The sequence below is a fragment of the Trichechus manatus genome, unplaced genomic scaffold, assembly GCF_000243295.1.
Source record: "Trichechus manatus latirostris isolate Lorelei unplaced genomic scaffold, TriManLat1.0 scaffold00046, whole genome shotgun sequence".
NCBI lineage: Eukaryota > Metazoa > Chordata > Mammalia > Sirenia > Trichechidae > Trichechus > Trichechus manatus.
Window position 1 is genome coordinate 9,687,781 of NW_004443982.1, and position 19,555 is coordinate 9,707,335.

General features: G+C 39.1%; 1 protein-coding gene across 1 annotated transcript in view; it reads left to right on the top strand.

Moving 5' to 3' along the window:
• The window catches only part of EFHC2 (EF-hand domain containing 2), a 237,807-nt gene that overhangs the window by 97,240 nt on the left and 121,012 nt on the right, over positions 1-19,555 (top strand). The window contains exons 5-8 of the mRNA XM_023731842.1: positions 10,203-10,426; positions 13,303-13,554; positions 15,947-16,060; positions 16,454-16,592. Coding sequence (XP_023587610.1) covers positions 10,203-10,426; positions 13,303-13,554; positions 15,947-16,060; positions 16,454-16,592 — 729 coding nt within the window. The remainder of the gene's footprint in view (positions 1-10,202; positions 10,427-13,302; positions 13,555-15,946; positions 16,061-16,453; positions 16,593-19,555) is intronic.

Sequence of the window (19,555 nt, forward strand, 5' to 3'; positions counted from 1 at the left end):
GGGACCTCTGCATGAATCTCTCCTCGCTCTCCGTTCTCTGTCAGTTTTCTCACTCCATTTGGTGCTTGGCTGAGTTCTTTATGTCTTCATTTGATGTTTTAGGGTTTCAGGATTGTTGTATTCTCTATTCAGCTTAGTTTTTCGGATCTTTGCTGTGGAGGGACGGCGTGGTGCTTCTGCCCTAGAGCGCTGTTTTGCCAGAACCTCCAACACTGATTATTTTTAAGAGCATAGGTTCATTGTGTCTGGTGCTTGGGATGATGAATTTGGAGTCAGCGTTGCCAAGAAGTGTTTGCTGAGCACCTACTCTGTATGGGGCACTGTGCTGGATTTTGGGGAAATGGACAAAAGAAACAAGGCCTATAATACCCCAATTTCATGGCACTTAAAAGTAAGCAGATTGGAGAGGGAAGGGAGCAAGGCGAATAGTCCAAGAGATTTGTAATTTTTCAGGCTAGGAATGCTGAGTGTCCAATCCAGGGCAATGATAGAGGAAGAATTTCAGAGACATTTTGTTGGCAGAGTTGATAGGCCCTAAGAGCCTTGGTAATGCAGTGGTTAAGAGCTCGGCTATTAACCAAAAGTTTGGCATTTCGAATCCACTAGCTGTTCCTTGGAAACCCTATGGGGCAGTTCTACTCTGTCCTATAGGGTTGCTATGAGTTGAAATCGATTTGATGGCAGTGGGTTTGGTTTTTTTCAATTTTTTTGGTTAACCAGTGATTAAATGTAGAGCGACTTGGGTTAAGTTTTATTATTATTACATTCCTGGCCCCATCCAGTGAATCTTAGTTTTATTAAACTATCCAAGAAGAATTATGAAATGCAACCTATATGAGTCTCTTGGAAAGAATTTTATTAAGAGTTTTCAATTCTCTCAGTCTCTTGACTTCAAATCTCACATAGGCAGACTTCAAAGGCAAATTGAAGATAGTCATAATGATTTATTTGCAAATGATTTTTGTGTAAGTGGGAAGGAATTTTAGTTGTAAAGACTCGGGGGGAAATAACCTTAAATTAACAAAAGACAATTCCAAAGCCTCTTTTGAAAACATCAGTATTTCTGATTGGCTCACTCTGGTCAGGACATTTCCCCAAGTGAATACACAGCTCAAGGAATATGTGCAGAATACACAGTAATCAGGGTATTTAATGAGATTGAATTTGTCAGCAGAACAGAGATACCTGGAGGGCTATAGCAAATTCTGCAGAAAGCAAACCGGAATAACCACTCTGTCATCAAGCTTTGTTTAGAGAGAAACCAGTCTCTTTTGAAATACTTAATATTTGGCTGGTTTTGTGAGCCAGTGGCTCAGACCTTCCTTAGTGGAACAGGGTAGGTAGTGTTTCCTTTGGTTGTGTCTTGAGCAGCCTGGGCCTGCTTTGCATGCATCTGTGGACCTGGAAAGTGGCTAGTGGTAAAGTTTAGATGCTGGGCACTGATGGTGTTCCAGTCACATCCATAGGGTTTCAGTATTTTTTGAATGAGCTGGGAGGTCAGATGCACCTGTTTCTTTTGGACTTGACACTTCAGAAATTAGTGTAACTGAATGAATTATAGCCCTCCTTTTTGTTACTTCGCCTATCATGTACATTTTTTCTTTTTAGGGTAGGGAGAATTTGGAATAATCCAGGAACAAAAGAGGCCTCTCTTAGCATGGTGCCAAAATAGTCATTCAGTCACACGAAGCTTCTAATCAGAACAACATATTTTAATATTCAAGAATCCTTGTTGGAAGCCAATAGCCAACGTCATACTAAATGGAGAGAGTCTGAAAGCATTCACCTTTGGAACAGGAACCAGACAAGGATGCCCTTTATCACCACTCTTACTCTGCATTGTCCTGGAGGTCCTTGCCAGAGCAGTTAGGCTAGAAAAAGAAATAAAGGGCATCCAAATTGTTAAGGAAGAAGTAAAAGTATCTCTATTTGCAGATGATATGATCTTATACACAAAACCCCAAAGAATCCACAAGAAAACTACTGGAACTAATAGAAGATTTCAGCAAAGTATCAGGATACAAGATAAACATACAAAAATCAGTTGGATTCCTTTACACCAACAAAGAGAACTTCGAAGAGGAAATCACCAAATCAATACCACTTACAATAGCCCCCAAGAAGATAAAATACTTAGGAATAAATCTAACCGGAGTTGTAAAAAAGAGCTATACAGAGAAATCTACAAGACACTACTGCAGGAAACCAGAAGAGACCTGCATAAGTGGAAAAACATACCTTGCTCATGGATAGGAAGATTCCACGTTGTGAAAATGTCAATTCTACCCAAAGCGATCTACAGATACAATGCAATCCTAATCCAAATTCCACCGGTATTTTTTAATGAGATGGAGAAACAAATCGCCAACTTCATATGGAAAAGGAAGAGGCCCTGGTTAAGTAAAGCATTACTGAAGAAGAACAAAGTGGGAGGCCTCACCTTACCTGATTTTAGAACCTATTATACTGCCACAGTAGTCAGAACAGCCTGGCACTGGTACAACAACAGATACATAGACCAATGGAACAGAACTGAGAATCCAGACATAAATTCTTCCACCTATGAGCAGCTGATGTTTGACAAAGGCCCAAAGTCCGTTAACTGGGGAAAAGACAGTCTCTTTTACAAACAGTGCTGGCATAACCAGATATACATCTGCAAAAAAAATGAAACAAGACCCATACCTCACACCATGCACAAAAACTAACTCAAAATGGATCGAAGACTTAAATATAAAATCTAAAATGATAAAGATCATGGAAGAAAAAATAGGGACAACATTAGGAGCCCTAATACATGGCATAAACATAATACAAAACATTACTAACAGTGCACCAACACCAGAAGAGAAACTAGATAACTGGGAGCTCCTAAAAATCAAACACTTATCCTCATCAAAAGACTTCACTGAAAGAGTAAAAAGACAACCTACAGACTGGGAAAAAATTTTGGCTACGACAAATCTGATCGGCGTCTAATCTCTAAAATCTATAAGATACTGGAAAACCTCAATAACAAAAAGACAAATAACCCAATTAAAAAATGGGCAAAGGGTATGAACAGGCACTTCACCAAAGAAGACATTCAGGCAGCTAACAGACACATGAGGAAATGCTCATGATCATTAGTCATTAGAGAAATGCAAATCAAAACCGCAGTGCAATACCATCTCACCCCAGCAAGGCTAGCATTAATCCAAAAAACAGAAAATAATAAATGTTGGAGAGGTTGTGGAGAGACTGGAACACTTATACACTGTTGGTGGGAATGTAAAATGGTACAACTACTTTGGAAATCCAGTTTGGCACTTCTTAAAAAGCTAGAAATAGAAGTACCATACAATCCAGCAATCCCACTCCTTGAAATATATCCTAGAGAAATAAGAGCCATTGCACGAATAGATACATGCACACCCATGTTCATTGCAGCACTGTTCACAATAGCAAAAAGATGGAAACAACCTAGGTGCCCATCAACGGACAAATGGATAAACAAATTGTGGTATATTCACACAATGGAATACTATGCAACGATAAAGAACAACGATGAATCCATGAAACATCTTATAACATGGAGTAATGTGGAAGGTATTATCCTGAGTGAATTTAGGCAGTTGCAAAATGACAAATATTGTATAAGACCACTATTATATGAACTCAAGGAAAGGGTTAAACACAGAAGAAAACATTCCTTGATGGTTGCGAGGGTGGCGAGGAAGGGAGAGGGGTATTTACTAACTAGACAGGAGACAAGAATTATCTTAGGTGAAGGGAAGGACAACACATGCTACAGGGGAAATCAGCATAATTGGACTAAACCAAAAGCTGAGAAGTTTCCTGAATACAATCAAACACTTTGAGGGACAGAGTAGCAGGGGCAGGGGTCTGGGGATAATGGTTTCAGGGGACATCTAGGTCAATTGGCATAACAAAGTTTAAGAAAATGTCCTGAATCCCACTTTGGTGAGTGGCATATGGGGTCTTAAAAGCTAGCAAGAAGCCATCTAAGATGCATCAATTTGTCCCAACCCACTTGGAGCATAGGAGAATGAAGAACACCAAAGACACAGGGAAAATATTAGCCCAGGAGACAGAAAGGGCCACATAAACCAGAGACTTCATCAGTCTGAGACCAGAAGAACTAGACGGTGCCCAGCTACTGCCAGTGAACACCCTGACAGGGAACACAACACAGAGTCCCTCATGGAGCAGGAGGAAAGTGGCATGCAGAACTCAAATTCTAGTAAAAAGACCAGACTTAATGATTTGACTGAGACTGAAGGGACCCTGGAAGACATAGCCCCCGGACTCTCTGTTAGCCCAAAACTAAAACCATTCCTGAAGCCAACTCTTCAGACAAAGATTAGACTGGACTGTGGGACATAAAGTGATACTCGTGAAGAATGTGTTTCTTAGCTCAAGTAGATACCTGAGACTAAACGGACAGCTCCTGTCCGGAGGTGAGATGAGAAGGCAGAGAGGGTCAGGAGCTGGTTGAATGGACACGGGAAATCCAGGATGGAAAGGAGGAGTGTGCTGTCACAATATATGGAGAGCAACTAGGGTCACATAACAATGTGTGTATAAATTTTTGTATGAGAAACTAACTTGAATTGTGAACTTTCACTTAAAGCACTATAGAAAAAATAATAAAACTAAAAAAAGAGAAAGAATCCTTGTTGGGAGAGAGATTTGTATCTGCTATAAGTAAAGTAAGTCACTGTCACACTTCAAGACTTGCTTTCATTTTTTCCCAGGATATCATTCTCTTTTTTGTTAGATATGTTATATTTATAGAATTTATTGTTGTTCTGCTAATGTCTAGTTAAAACGTTAACACCAAGCCAAGAACCAAAAAAACCCAAAAACCAGACCCGTTGCCGTCGAGTCGATTCCGACTCATAGCGACCCTATAGGACAGAGTAGAACTGCCCCATAGGGTTTCCAAGGAGCGCCTGGTGGATTCGAACTGCCGACCTTTTGGTTAGTAGCCGTGGCTCTTAACCACTAGGCCACCAGGGTTTCCAAGCTGAGAACATCAGAGGTTAATTCCAGAAGTTTTATCTTTAATTGTCTAACAGAATAACTGTTGGTCAAATACTGCCAAGTCCAAACTAATCTATGCTAAAGAAAGGATAACAATTAGAATCATGCCACAATATTCTGGTAGGTTCTATACCAGTTATTCTCAGTTAGGGATGATCATCAGAATCTCCTGGCCCATCCCTAGAATTTCTGTTTCTGGGGCCTGGTGTCAAGAACTAGCTTCCAGATGGTTCTTAGTTCATTTTGGTTAAGAACACTGATCTCCACTAATGACTTGTTTTGGCCCCTCAGTATGGTAGTATTTCTTATACTTTTTAAAAATATTCTAAAGCAGTCTACCTGAATCAAGCAAATATAATCACAAAATAGAATCATTCATTCATCCAGTAATTATATTGGGTATATAATATATCTAGATACTACACCCCTTAGAGTGAAGAGGGAATGATGGTAGGGTTGCTGGATAAAGTAGGATTCCCACTTAAGTTTGAATTTCAGGTAAACAACAGGTAAGTTTTTAGTATAACTATGTCCTAAATATTCCATGGCACATACTTACACTAAAAATTATTTGTTGTTTATACAAATGCAAATTTAACTTGACATCCTGTATTTTAATTTATTAAAATTTGGCAATCCTAGGTGGTGGACTTTGGAGAGGGAACTGTCACTGAATGGAGTAGCTTAGAATTTAAGAGTGGAGATAAGGCACTAGGCTATAAAGAGAGGAACTTAGTGCATGGTGGCTGCACAATAAGTATTTGTGAAAGGAAGGAAAGAAAGGAAGGACGAGAGCGGGGAAGGGAGGTAGGGAAAGTGGTAGACAATGTCCACAATACCATGCAGGCATCATAAATGGTGTCTGTCATGGATTGAATTGTGTCCCCCAAAAATATCTGTCAAGTTGGCTGGGTCATGATTCCCAGTATTGTATGATTGTGTAATCTGATGTGATTTCCTTATGTGTTGTAAACTCTATCGCCATGATGAGGTTATATGTGATTTCCTTAGGTGTTGTAAACCTATCAGTATGATGAGGTTATATGTAATTTCCTTACATGTTGTAAATTCAATCACTGTCATCTAATATGATGGGTTAGCGGCAGTTATACTGATGAGGTTTACAAGATTGGATAGTGTCTTATGCCAGTCTCTTTTGAGATATAAAAGAGAGAAGCGAGCAGAGACACAGGGGAACTTCATACCACCAAGAAAACTGTGCCGGGAGCAAAGCGCGTCCTTTGGACCTGAGGTTCCTGCACAGAGAAGCTCCCAGACCAAGGGAAGAATGATGGCACGGACCTTCAGAGAAAGCATTCCCCTGGAGCTGATGCCCTGAATTTGGACTTGTAGCTTACTGGACTGTGAGAGAATAAACTTCTCTTTGTTAAAGCCATCCACCTGTGGTATTTCTGTTAGAGCAGCGCTAGATGACTGAGACAGTGTCACAAAAGTGGAGGAAAAGGCAGTATCTACTAGAGAAGAAGGCATTTGAGTTGTACTTTGAAGGTTTGTCTAGATAGAGATGGAAAAGAAAGACAGAGCAGTCAAAAGGAACAGCATGAGATAGAGAGGTGGGAAGTGGTAGGGTGAGTTGTTGGAAGGTATTTGGGGAGGAAAGCATGGAGTGTGTAAGAAAACTAGGCAAGAGGCTATAATACAGAGGACATTAGAGCACCTAAGATGCTATCATTTTGGTGCTTATCAGTGGTTAATGGGGGGGAATATATGAGGTTATTGTTTTTTATTATTATAATCAGAGGTGTGAATTTTTTATTCTTTTACTGTAAGGTAGGTGCCAAGTTATTTTAGAAAAAAAATTATTCCTATGAAACCAAAACTCCAAAGGGGGTATTGTAGAAAAATAAAAATGGAATAGTCATTTTAGTGAAGGAATAATAGCGAACACAAGAGGAGGAGAAGATGCTATTTCATGTCTGATCAAGGTAAGTGTCTTAGTATTTTTAGGATACAAGCTTAGGAGACATGATGACAAGTGCCAATTCTATTTGTATATTCATTCACCTGGAAATACCTGCATCCAGACTTGGATGTACCCTAGGTCTGCAATATTACTAAAATGAAATAAACATACTTAAAGTTAAGATAAAATAAGTTGGGATCTTAATTCTGGAAGGTGCATTCCTAAAAACTAAATTTAGTGGTATGAGCAAAGCTCTACGGCAAGTCCCAACTGAGTGAAATGAAAACACATTAAACATAAATGGATATATAGTCACTTTGATCTAAACCATAGGGAAATGTTAGAAAGTTAAAGCTTGCAGAGTATGATCAGATAGCAGTGCTTTTAAAAAAGAAGAGAGATGTAACATATGAAGATAAGGAAGAGTTTGAAAGCAGGCACTTGATGCCTGTACATCTGCCCAAATTGTCTTTATATGATAGTTAAAAAGATAAACATCTGAAAATTTAAAGGGCAGATATGGTGCTTTTGTTGTTGTTTTTCCATTTTTAACATTATTTTTATTTATATACCTTGAAGATCTCAGCTGCTCTTTAATGTGTGCCAAAGACATGGCACCCTGCCCATTTCTTTGGTATTCCAGAACAAACTCCTGCTGGTGGAGTTTCTGCCATTTATCGTGGGAGACTGAAAGCACACAAATACCACTAAATAGAAATTTTAATTCCCAAAAGACACAGTTGAGAGATCCCACGAATATATTATTGAAATCTGTCATATGCAACTGTACATTTCAAATGGCCCACATTAGTTTTCTTATTAACGTGGAATTGTGACTTTGGATATCTTGGTATTCAAATTTCCTTGTTTAGTATTAGACCTGCCTTCTCTTTCCAACCCATGGATGGCCAAGACTCTTTTTTGTTAACACAAAGAACTTCCCTGGCCTCTTCTGAGAACCTTCTAGTAAGAAAAGTGTGGGGCTAAGATAAGAGTGTGGGGGTCTGAGATATGTAAGTTCCTGGCAGGGGAGGGTAATTCAGTGGGGCTGTCCCTGGAGGAGGGATTGCTGCTGCTGGCAAGTAAGCCCTGGCTGCAAATTTGCTGTCAGAGAAAGAGAGGCTGTTTTTTTAGAAGAGCAGCTCCATCTATCTCCTTTTCATGGTGACTGGCAGCTCTTCTACCCATTTCTATCCTATTTTTCCTCTGGCTCTCCCTTCTTATCTTCACTTAAATCATCTGCGGCTGCAGTACAGTGAGACACAGTTCAGTGGAAACTATGGGAAGTAGGGTATTAACCCAGATTCAAGATCTGTTTCTGCCATTTATTAGGGTGTGACTTTGGGCGTGTCACTTAACCACTCTAAGCACTGATTTTCTCATTCATAAACTGAATATATTACATGTATTACCTGCCTCATGGGATTATTGAGGATTACATGAGAAAATGTATATGAAAGCACATCCTAGGCTAAGATGATTATGATGATGGTGATTTAAAGGCCCAGCGGGTTGGCTAGTTTTTCCCTCCTAGGAAAATGTAGGATTCCTATGCCAAATCTTACTGAAAAGAAATCAGCACTAACATACTTATTTGAATTTTTGTAATGAAGTACAAATGCAAGATAGATGGAATTTCTGAAGAAGCTCCTGGCTGTTGAATAAATCTTCTATATTTTAAAAACTCACAATATAAGCATTTTTTAAAGAGGTATATGATGGTTCCTGAAAATACCTGAAATGTCCATCCTTTTATAGATATTTAAGTATGCAATTTGTTCTAAATGTCTAATCTTGAATGGTTAAATAATTTGCATTCTGTTTTCAGTCGCATGAATTAAAGGCTAATTGAGGTATAATTTTTTGCAGTAAAATTATATCATTTTTTATGTAGTACACTTAAAAACATTCTAGGCCAGTTCTAATTTTATAGTTTTATTATTTTAATTTAATGTACCGACTAATTAAAAATTGCTACAAAGAAAAGAAGATGAAAATGATTTTAGTTAATTTCCTCTCAACAGAATGAGAAGATGGTAAGTAGAATAATGGAACAGAGCCCAGCACAGTCCTGACACATAAAGATATTCATTAAATGCTCCTTAATGAATAAAGGATGTATAATTTCCAAGTATTTCTAGACTTTGGGAAAAGGCACCATTCTCAGTGCTACATAAAATATGAAGAAGATAAGTTGACATCTTTCTACTAATATACCTCCATACAGAGGTCATACAAGCCAACTTTTATCAAAGCATTAGATTCTTAGTTTTTCCTACTTCCCTTCTTTCCTTTTCCCTTTGCTCTTGGAGTAGATTTTCAGGACTAAGTCAGTTACAGGTTCTGAGAGACAATTCTCAATGAGTATCTTGCATTTCTGTACTTCTTGCGAGCAGAAGCACTGACTGCTCTTTGTTTTGGACTATCTCTTCAAAGGTTACAAATAACCTTGGAAGATAGAGATAGTCTCTCCTCTGGAGCAAAGTGCAGGTTTGCTTATAGCCTTGGAAGATAGAAGTAGTGTCTTTCTCCAGAATAGAGGGCAGACATGCTTACTGTGCAGTATAATGAAGATAATTTCTCCCTCTATGGCAAAAGGCAGGCATGCTTATTGCCCATTATGAAAGATTCGGATCCCCTAAGCTTAGGATTCCTCTCCTGTAATATAACTCACTGTGTGTGCAGGTGTTACCTGACCCTTGTTGTGTCACCCTGTGGGAATTGGGGCTCAGAGAACTGGTGCAGAAAATGCTGATATTATGGCTACTGTTATTGCTGTGAGTAATAAACTGTCCTTTGTCTATGACCAAAGCATCTCATGTCTTCTACCGGCATTCATAAAACTGTGACAGGCTAACTTTTTAGCTTGTAGGTAGGATGAAATCTCAGACCCTATACAATTCTTGACAACAGGTTTAAGCAATATTTGAGTAACTTGGCTGACATGGTGTGGTATAGTTAGTACACTCATCTAAGCAGGGAACCCTTTTACCTCTAGTGGCGAACTACCATTTTGGTTGTACTTGGGGATCCTAAGTCCAAATTCTCTGAGGAGAAGCAAACAGGCATCTGGCCGCCTTATGGTTTGACTGTACTAGTGCTGCCTCTAAGAATGAGCCAGCCCTCTGTCCAGTTCCCTGAAGGAGGAGAGCATTCAGGGTTATTACAGAGATGTGCTGTAACCTCTTATTAGCTGCGTGATGAAACAATTTTATTCTAATTTATGCCATAGGGACTTTTATCCGGCGTCATCGGATTTGTCTCCCACCTCCTGATGACGATCAGTTTTATACTGTGTATCATTTCAATATCAACATAGACATTGTCTTTTATGGCCGGACGTTCAAGATTTATGACTGTGATGTATTCACAAAAAACTTTTTGAGGAAAATAGGAGTCAAATTAAACCCACCGGGAAAGTGCCCAGAAGATCCTTATATGAAAGCACGGAAAGAGGTAAGAAGCTAATACATTTGTGAGTTCTGGCCTTCAGAATGAAAAACCCTTTGGAGAGTCAGTAAAAGGTATTGGTGCTCCTGAAGCCAAGTGTGAAAGAGCTTTTGGGGCCATAGTTACTCTGTGTCCTGCTCTCCTTTGGGCTAGAGGGAAAGGGTGGGTGTCAGCCTCAGAACAGGAACGACTCCCTCACTCTCCCCCTTACCCCCCATGGACAGACTTCCTTCCAGGCAGTAGGAGCCTTCAGTGTGCTACTAAAGTGGCACAATTTCTAGGAGCCCATGATGGACTTTGTGGTCACTGACAGTGTCAGATTGGGCCGACACTTGCTTGGCTTGTCTTTTCCCATTTTAGTTGCATAGATCCTGACTCTGAAAAATCTGTGTGTCTTATGACTGATTTACTGAACCAAGCCTCAAGTAAATCTTTTCCTTCTTCCTTGGAACTCCTGGCTCCTCTTCAGTGGCACTGTATGTGGAGATGTTCTGGAGGAACGAGGACGGACATGATTCTGATGTATCCCCATTATAAAAGGATGCTTGTCTTCAAAGTCTGACCCCAGTTAATGTAGAGAGGAAAGAATCAGTGTTATTAGTATTATTGTTGTCTTTTGAATGTTTTTAAATGATCTATTGGCCCAAATTTTATGTTACAGAAGAAGAATCTGAACACTGGAAACGTAAAGTGTCATTTGGAAACTCACACAGTTATTCAGTCTCCTTGCTTGGACTTGAACTCAAATCTCTTGATTTTTATCCTGATTTTCGTTATTGTCGTTTGTTTCCCTTTATATTGAAGTATGATTACGTATAGTAAAATGCACAGAAATTAAGTGTACAATTGGCTGAGTCTTGAAAAATGCGTATATCCATGTAGCCCACACCCAAATCAAGATACAGAACATTTGTATCCTCCCAGAAAGTTCCCCTCATGCCTCCTCCCATCAATCCCTCTCCCCACCTAGGGGCAACCACTGTTCACATTTCTATCCCCATAGTTAGTTTTGTTTGATTTTTATTGTTTTTAAACTTTGTAATTCATTTCCTTGCGGAAAGAAAACAGAAAATTTAGAATAAAATTCTTCTTTGATTCTGCTTTGATCTCTTGTTAAAAGCTGCATGTAGGATCATTCATCTATGATCCTAGTCCCAGCAGTTATTCTTTAGTGTTGTAGACATACAGCCCTACTGAGAAATATATATTATTGATCCTGGAATATCTGAAGTGAAATTCCTGTGGCATTATACCTATGTGTATTAGCGTGCAAGGTGATTTTTGGTTTGGGTTTGTTTATGTTTTCTCCAAATGCCCTGGGTGAAGAAGTGTATGTAAATACAAAGTCTTTAGAACCAGCAGGAAGAACCTAAAAGAAGTAAGTCCATATGAATTACCATCCTTTACATATGGCTGTATTCATTAACAGTTGGTATGACATGATAGTGATTTTGAATGATGATGCATATGTGAAATGCATAGAGCACTGTGGTATTTCATAGGTTTCTAAAGAAAAAAAATCTATTTTCTGCCAGGAATTGAGAGTAAGTACCAATAACAACCAAGAAATATTTTAAATAATTTCCTTTCAAATTGGGAGAATCATTTTAGCATTTATTTCCTAAGGGAGAAAACCCTTCAATAAATGTCAAAATCTGTGGAAAATTAGGAGTTTAATAGGAGGCTTTTATATTGACTTTTGTGCATTTACTTCTCTAGTGTTTGCTGCCTTGAAATGTAAAGTTAAAATTAAGCAACTTAAACTGAAAAGAGTCACAATGCTATATATAATCAATAATGCATTTCGTAGAGCCTTATAACGTCAAAGAAACATTTTTCAAACGATGAAAGTAGAGGTCCTATAATTTCATTTTAATAGCCAGGATAAGACTGGGGAGATTTGGTCTCTCCCCTGCCTTTGAGTAAGACTGAACCTAGACGGTGCTGGACAGATACAAAATTTCAAGGATTTCCCAATAAGATTGCATAACTCAAATTGGGGATATACATCTCCCTTTCCAATGTATACTTCCTTATATAACAATCTTCCTTAGCTACAGTCAGATAGAATGGGGGCAGTTTTGCTCTAATACTGGGCTGAGAATATATAAAGAGAGGAAAGAGTTGTATCATGAAGACTGCTGAGCTACTGGTTCCTGGGGCAGAGGATGAAGCCTAGATAATAGTTCTGTGCTGATCTGAAAGTTCTCCATTTTCTCTACTCAAGTTTCCACTGGGCTTTTGTATCCTCAATATCTCAAACTTTTTGAGCAAAATAAAACCTTGAATATATTTCTTCCCTTTTACCTTCATGAAAACCTTGGAATGAGTAAGAAGGATATATAGATAAGAATTTCTAGAGAGAAGACAAAGACATTTTTTGTTGAAATATAATTAATAAAGAATCAAATGCAAAAATCTTAAGTGATCAGTGACTTGGAAAATGTAAACAACTGAGTAACCAACACGAAAATCAAGGTATAGAATATTTCCATCACTCCAGAAAATTCCCTCGTCCCCCTCTCCGGTTAATCCTCTGTCCAGAGGCCATTACTATTCTAATTTCTATTGTCATAGATTAGTTTTGCCTGTTCTTAAATGAGAATGTTAAGTCTTCAACTAAGAAAAGTCAGTTTTCAAAAATATTGCAGATGTATACTGAAATAATGTTTAATATAAAAGCTTCCTAATACTGGTTTGTCTCTATTTTTATGGTTAAAACTGGTTATATGTACATATACATGTATGTCATAGTCATTTGAAATTTTAAAAAACACCAGAATAGTCTATAGAAAAGATATCTTTATGTCATTTGATTGCTTGCATCCCAAAAGTGGTTATGCAAAACCCAGAACAATTATTTACCTTCTCTCCATTTGCAGAAGCTAGAGCACGTGGAGCCCTTACGTCCCTATCAGTACACCGACACCCTGAAACAGTTCCTCGACCATGATAGGCAGATTTTGCGTTTCTTCGGCCTGTGGGACGACACAGCCTCAATGTTTGGGGACCGTAGGGAACTCGTCCTGCATTACTTTTTGTCTGATGATACCATGGAAGTCAAAGAATTGAATCCACCCAACTCAGGCCGGGATATTTCGTCATTGTTCATCCGGAGGAGAAAGCTACCCAAGGTGAACAGTGGATGCAGAGCCACTTTCTGAGTTTGCTTGTGGGCTGAAAGACTCAAGTCACTGTGTAATGTGTCAAGTGTTATGAATATGTGATGGCAGTTATATGAGTGCAAGTGTTTAGAAAACTTGAATTTTGTGTCTGGGTGGTGCAGACAGTTAAGTGCTTGACTACTAACCGAAAGGTTGGTGGTTTGAACCCACCCAGAGGCAGCTTGGAAGAAAGGCCTGAAGATCTGCTTCTAAAAGGTCACAGCCTTGAAAATCCTATGGAACGCAGTTCTACACTGCACATGTGGGGTCGCCATGAGTCGGAATTGACTTGATGGCAACTGGTTTGGTTTTTTGTTAATATAAATCCATGAAAGTAATACAGAGGATATGACAAATTGGAGTTGGAACATTCTGGGCTTAAGGCAAGTAAAGGAAAAAGGCAAATGCAAGAGAAAGTGCTTACTTATCATCCCTAGTAAAAGAATTGCTCATGACCTTGGACTGGGGCACTGGCCTTTGGCTTCTGCAGCCTACTGAGGAGATTCCATGTGCTGGTCACTGTTATAAATGCACGCACAAATACACACACATATACATGCACATACATGTATCCACATACACACACACACATAGGAGTGATTTCTGAGTGTAGCAACCAATCCCCAACTAGCCACTGGCTAACAGCAATGACAGATTTTGCAATTTATTTACTATTTATTAAAAAGAATTGTTGGATTGATTTCTCCAAATATATATGGCCACATGAGAACTAATATAACTTGGATGCTGTAGAAATGGCACAAAGACAGAAGACCTGAGTTAGAATTGTGAGTCTGCCACTTAATAGCTGTGTGACCTTGGGCAAGCCATTTAGCCTCTCTGAGCCTATTTCCCCATCTCTAAAACGCCATTAACAATGCCTTCCTCCTGAGCTAATTATAGGGGAGGAACGAGGTAGTATAGTTAAAAAACACCATATAAAGACCTATAAACATCTGTAAGGACACATAAAAATATAAAAGTTTTTTCACAGTTCTATGTTATGTTTTAGTTCTCATGTGGATAACTTTTTTTTTTTTTTTTTACGTAATTCTTAGTGCTACTGAAAAGGTTATTGTCACACTCATTTCTGATGCAAACAACCGCTGGCCATTTGGTCCTTGCAGGAGGTTCTCCCAGATTCTCTGAGCCCACCGCCAGAAGTCCTGCTGTGTTGCTTAGGGACCAAGGGGAGGCAGCATTTGTCCCAGAGGGAGCTCTGGGAAATGCACAGCAGGTGTCCAGGAGATGCCAGGGAAGTCTTTTTTAAGATTGGCTTTGAAGAAGAGGCTAAATATAAAATAATAATGACACACCTGACATTTGCAGTGTGCCTTCATATAAATCGCCTCATTTTATTCATTCATTCAACAAATACTGAGTGCTAACTGTGCCAGCTCTGGGGTTACAGTGATGAAGAAAATGGATTATGTCCTGCTTCGTGGAGCTTAGATTCTCGTGGAGGAGAGATACAATAGGAGTGGTTGTTGCCTTGACACTCACAACATCCTTTGAGAAAGGATCAAATAAGTACTGTTGTTGCAGTTAAACAGATGAGGAAACTGACATTCTGGGAAGGTAAATACTTGGCCCCAAATCATGTAGTTATTAGTGGTGAAGAGAGAGCTTTCATCCAAGTTTATTGTTCTTCTACCTTCTATGACTGACTGACACCACATGCACCATACAATTTACACATTTAAGCTTACATTTTATGCCACATGTATCAGGGATGATTCAGATCACTCATCTGAATGTGATAAACTGATCACTATCAATTTATAGAAGTTAATTAAGATGTTTCCCACAGCTCACACAACTGCTTGGACCACTTCCAAGACATGAAGGATTTGCTCCAGGCCACCATTTATGTGAGAGACTGACCCCAGCCTACTACTATTTCTCTCTCACCACACTGCCTCTCGGCCAGCAAGCACTTGGTGAACTCAGGGTCAGGCAGGGGGCTAAGCAGAATAAAGAATAGACGCAAGACATGAGTGGTTCCTCAGGGAGTTTTGTAGTTCAGTAAAGAGAAAAGGTGACTTCTGATGAAGCAATTAGAGAACCACAAAAAATGGTTTAGCCTTGTGGGAGGTGCATTTGAGGTTGGGATTGGGGACAGGCCAGTAGGATGGGGAGGGGAAGGGGGAAAGATGGGGCTTTATCAGGGCCTTGAAGGATGGGTGGAGTGTAGGCTGGTGTACAGGGGGTATGGAAGCATAGAGAGAGGTGGATGGAATGTATATTTTCCTCCAGCTGACAGAGAAAAGCCATGCAATGCATGTTTCCCACTTGAGCCCTTCAACAGCTCCATCTTTGTGGTTAGAGGCTATCTATCACATGTTTTGATTTTGTCTTCTAGTATGGCCCACCTGGAATCTATCAACCAGGCCAGATAACAGATCAGACAGTTCTCAATATGTATGGGGGCTGGTCAGTGAAACAAGTGAATGGCTACTTGTTGGATAAATACCAGGTGAGGAACTTCATATTTTATTACTGTTTTCCATTGTGACTTCCTGGGAACCTGAACTGTAGGGTGAGGTACATATTCTTTTCTTGTGAGATTGATTGTGAATGGAATCTATGAAAAAAACATAAATATATGCATTGCACTGTTTATCATTGAATAAACATACTTAAATGCATATATCAGTGTATGCATTGCATTGCTATTTGCAAATAATACGTTTCAAAAAGTTTTAAAATGTTATCATTGACTGCCTGCTTTTTGATTTGATTTCAAGGATTTGTTTATAAATGATATAATTGAGGTTTTTTCTTTTAATTTCTTTTTTCCTTTGGGAAGGGGTACCTTGTTCCTTACAGACTTTGTGGTGCCAATGCTGTGTTCCTTTGTTTTTATTAGTTAGGAAAATTAGACCAGGAGTTTTACAAAGATAGTGACCTGGCGGTAGGAACCACCATCAATGTGTGGGGAAGAAAAGTGCTCCTTTGCAACTGTGATGAATTTACGAAGTGTTATTATAAGAATAAATATGGAGTTGGTAAGTGCTGCAAATATCAACTAGAAAATAACATTTAAAAACTTAGAATCTTTTTTCCCTAGTTAAGATTTTTCCTTTGAGTTTAAAATACTAATCTCATAATAGCTATTGTTTATAGATCATTTGCTTTCTGCCAGGCATTTGTTGTCTTATTTATTCCCAACAACAATTCCATAAGGTGGACACGTATCTCCATTTTAAAGATGAGGAAACTGAGGCTTAGAAGGAGGCTAACTTGTCCAAGGTCATGCAGATAGAAAAGGGTGAGCTAAGACTTAAACTTAAGTCTCCTTGATGACAGAGGCTTGCATTTTCCCTGATAATCCTCTGCCTCACTGCAATATCGGATAAATAATTTGAATGGGCAGTTGAGATGTAAAGCTAAATAGTGCTCTTTTTATTTAACTCTGGCTTATCACAATGGATATACCTACTTGAGTTCTATGAGAAATCTGTGGGCTAGTTTGCTCTGCTCAACCAAGTGTCTAGCTTCTCTCCTCTTAGATATCAATTCCATTCAGGTCAGGTTAGCTCAGCTCAGAATGGAAACCAGCAGCAGTGATTTATTAAGCATCTGCTATGCACAGGGAGCCCTGGTGGTACAGTGGTTAAAAGCTCAGCTGCTAACGGAAAGGTCAACAGTTCAAATCCACCAGCCGCTCCTTGAAAACCCTATGGAGCAGTTCTACTCTGTCCTACAGGGTCGCTATGAGTCAGAAGTGACTCGATGGCAACAGGTCTTCGTAGGTCTTCGTAGTAGACTCTAGGAGATACAGAGTTGTTGTATAAGGGGTTTCTAGACTGGAAGGAGAACATAGACCTACATCATTTTACATGGTGTTAGGAGGTCATAGAAATAGGGTGAGGGGACATTTGAGGCTTGGCAAACATGGGAACTTGAAATTGGCAGCTCTGGCACAAGGAACAGCATGAGCACAGGCTAGGGGGGCAATGTGTGTGGCAGTTGGGGGAACAGTCATTACTGCTGCTAGGAAATGAGTGGGGTGGGTATAGGAGGAGAAAATCATGGAGAGGAGAGTCGAAATTTAACATTTTCTATGCATTTATGATTATGTCCTTAAGATAGAAACCCAGAAATGAAATTGCTATGTCAAAAGATACTAACAATTTAAGCTTCCTGGTGTAGGTTGGTAAATTACTTTTCAATAGTTATATGCCATTTTATGCTCCCATCAACATTATGGAGACTGCCAGCATTAAATATCACTAAGCAGATGTAACATTGTTCTCAAGGAGCCCTGGTAACGCAGTGGTTAAGCTCTCACCTGCTAACATAAAGGTTAGTGATTAGAACCCACTAGCCACTCCACGGGAGGAAGATGTGGCAGTCTGCTTACATAAAGATTACAGCCTTGGAAACCCTATGGGGCAGTTCTCCTCTATCCTGTACGGTCACTATGAGTCAGAATTGACTCCATGGCAACAGTTTGGTTTTGGTAACATTGTTCTCAAATAAATATTAAGAGATTTGAACGTTTTTTCAAGCATTTGTTTTTATTAGTATGTTGGAATTTTTTGTTCATGTCTTATACTCAGAAAAATATGCAATCTCTATTAATTATTAGAGCAGATGAAAAACTAAGTCTGTTAGTTTGTTGTACTGTGGTGGCTTGTGTGTTACTATGATGTTGGAAGCTATGCCACCGGTATTTCAAATTCCAGCAGGGTCACACATGGTGGACAGGTTTCAGTGGAGCTTCCAGAGTAAGACAGGCAAGGAATAAGGCCCTGGGGTTCTACATCTGAAAAATTGGCCAGTGAAAACCTTATATTCATATTCAGCAGAATACTGTCTGATATAGTGCTGGAAGGTGAGCCCCTCGGGTTAGAAGTCACTCAAAATAGGACTGGAGAAGAGCTGCCTCCTCAAAGTAGAGTCGACCTTAATGACATGGATGGAGTAAAGCTTTCGAGACTTTCATTTGCTAATGTGGCACAACTCAAAATGAGAAGAAATAGCGGCAAGCATCCATTAATAATCGGAATGTGGAATGTATGAAGTATGAAACTAGGAAAATTGGAAGTCATCAAAAATGAAATGGAACGTGTAAAGACTGATAGCCTAGCCATTGGTGAGCGGAAAGGGACTGGTATTGGCCATCTTGAGTCAGACAATCATATGGTCTACTATGCCAGGAATGACAAATTGAAGAGGAATGGTGTCACATTCATTGTCAAAAAAAATAATTCAACATCTATCCTGAATACAACACTGTCATGGATAGGAGAATATCCATATACCTACAAGGAAGACCAGTTAATGCAACTATTATTCAAATTTATACACCAACCACTAATGCCAAAAATGAAGACATTAAAGACTTTTACCAAATTCTGCAGTCTGAAATTGATCAAACATGCAATCAAGATGCATTGATAATTACTGGTGATTGGAATGCTAAAGTTGAAAACAAAGAAGTATCAGTAGATAGAAAATATCACGTTGGTGATAGAAACAACACTGGAGATTGCATGATAGAATTTTGCAAAACCATCAACCTATTCATTGGGAATACCTTTTTCAACAACACAAATAGCAGCTATATATGTGAACCATGCCAGGTAGAAAACACAGGAATCAAATCGAGCACATCTATGGAAAGAGACAATGGAGAAGCTCAACATTATCAGTCAGAACAAGGCCAGGTGCTGACTACGGAACAGACCATAAATTGCTCATATGCAAGTTCAAGTTGAAGCCTAAGAAAATTAAAACAAGTTCATGAGAGCCAAAGTACAACCTTGGGTGTATCCCACCTGAATTTAGAGACCATCTCAAGAATAGATTTGACTCATTGAACTCTAATGACCAAAGACCAGACAAGTTGTGGGATGACATCAAGGACATCATACATGAAGAAACCAAAAGGTCATTAAAAAGACAGGAAAGAAAGAAAAGACCAAAATGGATGTCAGAAGAGACTCAAACTTGCTCTTGAATG